We start from the raw sequence: 7655 nt of genomic DNA on the forward strand, positions 1-7655 counted from the left end.
AAATGTGTGTGTAGTTGTTGATACATTGCTGACAGAGGGAACTACATTTGAATACAGATTTAAGAAATATCAGTTTTTGAGCATGTCATTATCATGTTTTGTCTTGACTATATTACAACTATATTATAATCAAAATAATATAGTATATATATTATTGAATTGATTATGATTATTATTATTAGTAGAAGTAGTTTATTTGCATTAATTATATTTTAATCTTTTTGAGGCTAGTATTTGGCAGGAAATGCAGACGTATTCACCTGTAAACGCATACTGAACGACATAGCCTACATGCACATTTACCATTTACCTCACTGTATAAAAAAGTAACTGTGTTGATAATAATAATAAACAGGAATTATATTTGCAAAGGACTTTGTTTCCAAAAGAAAGTTTTTCACTCCTGTCGGTTGGGGGGGGGGGGGGGGGGGGGGGGGCCTCATCTCACAATGTCGCTTGGGGCCCCAAGTTGGCCAAGGACGGCCCTGCCTGGGAGGTACTATTGGAATGGTCAAAAATGCATTAGCATTAAAAATATATTTGGAAAATATTTTCAGAAGTGTACCAATGAATCAAATATATAACGTCTTTATGTATATTATAGAAAAAGTGGGGCTATTCGGGTGGGTGTATTCGTTTTGTTATAATGTTGTATCAGCTGGCCTCTGCTGCTCTCTTGTGGTGCAACTTGGAAGTTTTGTTGTTTGAGTAGGGACTATGAGGAACAACATTTATATTTTTACAGTATATTTGACATGTTGGTCAAAGAGTTTTGAGACAGAGTGTAGAGCCATTCACTGCAATACATAATGAAAACATTTGAAAATCAAAAACAGTTGAATTTCCCTTTAGTAGCCTACCTATACATATCTAACAAACACAACACTCTTATCATAATTGCTCTTATGGTGAGAGTTTATGGTTTTATAATCAACACCTTTTTCTATTTTCTTTTTGAATCACCTATGTAGAACCTACTAAACCTGTTCAGTCCTGGACAGCTTGTGTGTTTCTGTATATGAGATAACTAACAACTATTCAAAGGAATACAAAGCTTCAAATTATATCTAATAAGAGACATGCTGGTTTTGCCTAAATGGTTGGACATCATTATGAATATAAAAACAAAAGCTTGTATTACACTTGTTACCAAAATGAAACAGTCAAAATTAATATGAACACTTTTCCCAAAAAAATGGTGTAATAAAAAGTAGTTGATTGCAGTTACTACGAGCTAAAAAGTAAAAGATGGGCCCAGTGAAATATACAGGAGGCCCCTTTAAATGGATTATACCATTTTTGACAGAGGGGGGTTGTTATTGCGAAATACCACACGAGTATTGTATATCGCTAATATCTGCTGCACAGACAAGGTAGACATTTTAATTTAAAAGGATTCGTTGTTGTTTATTTTAACGGACTGAAATGTTAAACAAGGAAACCAATCTGCAGAGTAACAGGCATCGTTGAGCGGTCCCGGAAATCCCTGTATTTACAAACACTCTTAGCTAGCGCTGCTGTATTTGTATCCAGCTGGGAGCTAATGCGAGGAGCTAAGGAGATACTACCTGACGGCGTAAAGACGCTTTTTTAGATATCTTCCTGTCAAATAAGGCGAGACTGTGAAGTGGGACAGGCATGCTTGAGACTACTACAGCGGGTGAAAACCGCCTTGACGGCCCTGAAAGTGACGCGAAGCAGCCTCCGAGCACCGCAACAACGGAATACTGCGCAAAGTTGCAGCAGTGGATGTGGCAGTATCACTGGGGTTATTCCAATTGGCAAAGCTGGGTGTCTCTGTCTGCCTTCCCCTTCCCTCCTCCGGGCTGTTTCCCTCCGCCGGGGACATGCCCTCAGACACCGGGTACAACTGCTTCGACATCCGCCGGTGCGCAGCTAGGCTTTGACACGCTAAACCGGTACAGTTACCCCTATCCCCTCAATTTCCCCGCATCCTACCCCCACCTAGCTGGTGCCCACACGGAGCAGACAGCCGCTGATGCCCGGACAGCCCAGCAGCAGAATGGGAGTCCTCCTCAGCCAGGTATGGATCATGTTTGTCCGGGAGGTTTCTGTGGTAGTGAAAGGCCTACGTCAGCCGAAAAGCTGTTTAGACTCCAGTAGTGTGTGGGCTTTATTTTGTGCAAGCTAGGTCATGAGTCTGTGGGAAGCAGGCTTAAGTTAATTACTAAGTAAACAAGCTTAAAGTCTTTCCCAAGTCTTTCTCATTTAACCTCTGACACATTCTTGAGATCTAGTCATATTAATGCGTCTGTATATAAGATATGCTTATGTTTTTTGTATGTTCTTCATACAGGACGGGAGTACATCATCCCCTCTCCTCTCCAGAGGTTCCTGGCTGAGACTGTGGATTTCTTTATCCTGTTTTGTGTGAAGGCCACCATTGTGCTGTGGATCATGCATCTGAGTGGGATGAAGTGAGTGAAACTGTTATGCTCTGTTCAGGGTAAACAGACCTTTCAAAGGTTGAACAAATAAACAACTAAACTCGGCTAACCGGGCTGTGGTGTAGCTGTGGTTCAGTTATGCAAAGTACACATTTTGCATCCATGCTTTGGTGCCAAGGTGTTTCAACATTCCACAGGTGATCCATCCTCACTCAGGCATACTTTCTCTTGTGTTTAAAGGGACATTACCAAGTTCATTACCCACTTCATTGTGGAGGAGATCGATGAGAACACGTCCATGGAGGACCTGCAGAAGATGATGGCTGTAGCTCTGGTCTACAGGCTGCTGGTGTGCTTCTATGAGGTGAGTCATATCATATGATCACATGGATGTAACATGCAAAAATATTTAAGCTAGATGAAAAATGGCAAGCAGGAAAGTTCATGTTAACATCTAAGAATGCATGGACATTTGAACTCGTTAGTAAAAGTTGTGTTTTGTTAGTTTAGATAGAAGATGTCGTATCATCATTATTGATAAGTGTTGATTTATGCCCCAAATTACATACACATACATCTTTTTGTGAATTTAGTAACATCTTTCAATTATACAGGGAGGGAAAGTGAATGTTAAAAAATCTGTTGGTGGTCTTTAATGGTACTTACTTAAGTATTTATAACCAATGTCTTTTTAATGTTAAAGTTTCAAGGCTTTTATTGTCATGTGTGCTACAGTGTAGTTATGACAATGGAAATCTTAGGTCACAGGCTCCTCCAACAGAGCAACATAATAACACGGATAAAATAGTGCAAGTAAATAAAATGAAATATAATAGAAACAGAATATAATAGAAACAGTGCAGAATAGTCTATATACAGTAATTGGAATATTGATATATGACACACTACCAATTCTCATTCAGTATGAGCTCCATCCCAGCTCAAACATGCTCTTGTTTGATGAGAAGAGTCTGCCCCAGCCTTCACAACACAACATTAGCTCCTACAGAGCACAGTGATGCAACGTTGTGCGCATAGTTGCCTGAGATGAAGTCATGTCTCCCGTCTCTTGTTCGACTCTGCATCAGTGGCTTGTTTTCCCAGGTGGGAGCCCGCCTTGGGACATTAAGACACCTCAGCTCAGATTAATGCCATCTGGCAGGGTTCGTTTGTGTCGACCTGAAAATATATTTCTGGCATTTTTCCTCTGCAGCATGATATCATTAATACCTTCAGCACTTTACTGCTGTACAGTTTATTGTATCAGCATGGTCAAGCGCCTTTGTGGTTTTTAACAATGTCTCACATAAATATGCATCCTGTTTTTAAATGTATTAATGGTGTCCTTCTTTTCCAATCAGACCATCTGTGTTTGGGGAGCTGGTGGTGCCACACCAGGGAAGTTCCTGCTGGGCCTGCGCGTGGTGACGTGTGACAACTCCACTTTGGTCCGACCCAGCCGAGTCCTTGTAGTCCCGGCCTCTAATGTCTCCCTCTCTGCGTGAGTGGCCAAAGTTTTAATCCACTGTCGTGTCTAAAATCACAAACCAATGTCTCTGTAGAGCATCTCTGTGGGGTTTCTGAATCTTTGTCTTGTTCCTTTCACAGCTCTGCAGTGCGGGCACTTAATAAGAACTTCTCCATCGCCTTCCTCTTTCCCGTCTTCATCACCCTCCTCTTCTTCCAGCACAACAGGACTGTGTATGACATTGTGGCAGGGACCATTGTGGTCAAGCGCAGAGGCAGATAGCCTCTCCTCAGGCAGCAGACTCTCTCATACTGACAGGTGCAGAGTGTCTTAAGTTTAAACCAGTTACAAATGAACTTACTTTGAAAAAAGCAATGCATTAGCCCATTTCTTCACTGGATAAAACAAGGACTTAAACTGCACTTTGATATTGGATGCATGCAGGTTTCGACCTGGTTCTTGAATTCAAAAGAATCTTTTAAACCACGGAATCAGCAAATAAGATGTCAGAAACTCTTTAAAGTATTGTAATTTTTGATAAGTGCAAAACAAGTTAATACTGATATTTATGTTTGTGTTTGATTTAATTATTCATAATCTAAAAGAAGTGTATGAAATCAGAATAATTTAAAAACATACTTCAATGGATCAAGCATTACTTGGTTATTGTTCTTTTCTTCAAGGTGATAATGTTGAATTTAAATGTTTGGTTTGCTAAGGATTTCTTCTGTTATATTGTGATTATTCTTAAGCACTCCGACTGAAGAAAAGTAACGCCAGGCTTATTTGTATCCATTTTCTGTGCCTATGGATATTTTGATGAAGAAGTATTGTTTTGTTATTCAAAATAATGTTTTAGTCCCTTGTGTATGAGGTTCAAACACGAGAAAGTGTGTTTGTGTATTCCCTGCTCATATTTCTGTCTTCAGACTTGTAAATCTTGTGACTCAGGGCAACTGTTTAGCATCAGATCGAATGCCACGGCACATGTCAGATTCCTAATGATGAATAATGTAAAACTTATGTTATCAGAGATTATTAACCATTTATTCATATGCCATAATGTTGGCTAAGCAGACCAGTTTAGAGTTTACTTAAACCTGCAGTATGGCGACTTATTTACAAACTGGTACATGATTAATGCAAAGTGTTAAGGCTGCGACCACTTTTTATTCATGGTCTCAAATACCAATATCTTCACTTTTGAGAGACTCACTCAAATATATCGATGAAACTAAACATTTTGCACATAATATCTCAATTTACTAGGCACATTTTGATGAAACTTAAAAAAAACAACCACATGCTGATCTAGCATTGACAGAATAACACTGTTTACCACTAAGGAGGGCGATGTTGAAGATTAAATAAAAATATTTGTAAGCTTCTTTAAGATTCTCATTGAAGGAATTGTGTCCCCTTGCATTAGTGAACATTTATTTGTATTGTATTTAATGGATGTGCTCCATAAGGGGGAACATGTTTCAAAGCAGAAGTGATTGAGTGATAATACTGCAGTGTCTACTGAATCAGTTTAAAGCAGAAAGTGGGTATAAGGGATGGTCATCATTGCCTATAGGATGAAGTTTTGGAGGTCGTACTGTAAAAATAGGGCTGATTTAGGCAAAAAATGGCCAGGATTTTCAGAATACATTAAGAAATCTATTTTCTTTGTCTCATGCCTGAGAATGTGGGCGATAGAGCTACTGTGCTATATAATTACAGGATTAAAGGGATTAGTTTTTACTTAAAGACCTGTAAAGGACATTACACGCTCTGGTACAACGGTAACGTGGTGTGCACTTTAATGTCAACATTTGACTTTCAACCTGGAGGCATCTTTAAACTGAAGAACCAACCAACTCACAATTAAAAACGCAACTCAACTCCACTATAGGGATGTCATTTTATCTGAAGTAGGAATAATATATTGTATTTTTGTAATGGGGTCACCTTTTGAGTACGTTATTTTATGTTGAAAAGTGAATTCCATATCTAAGTTAAAAGCAGTTTGTAGGAATGACTGTTCTCCACAGTTGCCGTATCGCTTCTTGCCACATGAGGGCGACATTAGACAACACAGATCAGATTATGTGGCCCAGATAGTCTGTGGAAAGTGCCTGCAGTTAGTAGATGTTGCCATTATTTGAGATGATAAGATAACAGAAGATGTTTTTGCACATCATCTTAAGGGTAAAAAGCACAGCCTGTGTTTCATAACTGATACACTTTTATTATAACTGCGGGCACACCCACATGCTGACTTGCAATAATGTGTTTTTGCAGTACCTGCCTTCCTGTCTGTTTGTCACTCCACGGTTTCATCAGCCACTGCTAATGATGTCAACATATTGTTTTCACACATTGCTGACAGACTTCCATTTTTAATCCTTAAAAAACAGCATATGCTTTTCTGACACCTCCAACCATTTTTTTGTTGCTGACATCTGCAAACCATAGACTGTATAAAAAGACATTTTCTTTATACTCTGTCTATGCTGTAAACTAAAGTCATTACTGGGGAACAAATGTCAGTGTATGGGTTTATTTCAGGCTACAGGTCACGCAAGGTGGTTTACTTGGGTGAAAAATTATGCTACTTCTTGACAATGCCTACATAGTAGTGTAAAAACATTGCTTTATCAACTTCATGTTACACTGAGATTGTGGGGTTTATTCTGTTACAGCTTGTAGTAAAGCCAAGTCTACAAAATAATCAATAAGGATTATGGATTAGCTTTTTTATACGTGGATTGGATCTTGTGTTGTAGTATATAGTGCTTTGATAACTTTTATACCATCAAATCCATTGATTTAGCACCTCTAGACATACCATATTTTTGGGAAATGTGACCACTTGTTATGGTATAACAACTGAACTGACTTCTCAAGGATTCAAGGCTTTTATTGTCATTCGTACTACATAGCTACAGTGTAGTTATCTCAATGAAAATCTTAGGTCCCAGGCTCCTCCAACAGTGCAACACAATAAAACAGATGAAATAGTGCAAGTAAATACAATAAAATAGAATAGAAGTAGTGCCATAAGAGTCTATATACAAGTGATACATCATTTGTAAGTTGCAAACGGGTGAATGTTATGGATGTTCTTAGTTCAGGTTTAACAGTCTCTCCCATGTTGTGTTGTATTTGATTAAAGTTAAAAGAGAATTAATAAGGTTACTCATGTTACAAGTTGTCATTTAGAAACTATTTAGGAAACATGAACAAATGCATTACTGCAGTTTCACAATTCTTTTGAGCAAGTGCAAAAGCAAAGTGCTGTGGAGTTGAATTTTTATGAGCCGGGTTCTTTTAAGATTAGCCAGGGGCACATTTTGTCTTTAGGTCCCAGTAGGAAGACACAGCGGCTCTCTTCAGAATGGTAGGTTTTTAAATAGCAACCATTAATCCTTATGAATTAGTAATTAACACCAGTCTCTTGCCAACTTTCTCACTTTGACGTGCACAAAAATGATACAAAAGACACAAATTAGAGCCACCGTGTGAGACTATCTAACAGCTCTATTCTTTTAATTAAAGGGGACCTATCATGCAAAATGCACTTTTGTACGTCTTTTATACATGAATATGTGTCCCCGGTGTGTCAGGGAACTCACCAAGTGTCAGAAAACACAACCCTCTCTCTTTTCCTCCATACCCAAATCTCTAAAAACGGGGCTGCAACGGAGCTGATACAGATTTGAAATTGTTCTGACGTCAGAAACAGGGAGCTCCGCCTATATGGGCAACTCTCCACCTATCAGGGGAATGGGGGG

At 38.9% G+C, this 7655-nt stretch overlaps 1 protein-coding gene across 1 annotated transcript; it reads left to right on the forward strand.

Moving 5' to 3' along the window:
• Positions 1-1343: 1343 nt before the first annotated feature.
• On the forward strand, positions 1344-5264 carry fam8a1a (family with sequence similarity 8 member A1a). Its single transcript, XM_034125359.1, has 5 exons — positions 1344-2044; positions 2318-2438; positions 2649-2772; positions 3770-3909; positions 4017-5264. The coding sequence occupies exons 1-5, from the start codon at positions 1639-1641 to the stop codon at positions 4156-4158; spliced, it is 933 nt and encodes a 310-aa protein (XP_033981250.1). The 5' UTR covers positions 1344-1638; the 3' UTR covers positions 4159-5264.
• The last annotated feature ends 2391 nt before the right edge of the window (positions 5265-7655 follow it).

Source organism: Trematomus bernacchii, unplaced genomic scaffold (assembly GCF_902827165.1).
Source record: "Trematomus bernacchii unplaced genomic scaffold, fTreBer1.1, whole genome shotgun sequence".
In the NCBI taxonomy this organism is placed as follows: Eukaryota; Metazoa; Chordata; class Actinopteri; order Perciformes; family Nototheniidae; genus Trematomus; species Trematomus bernacchii.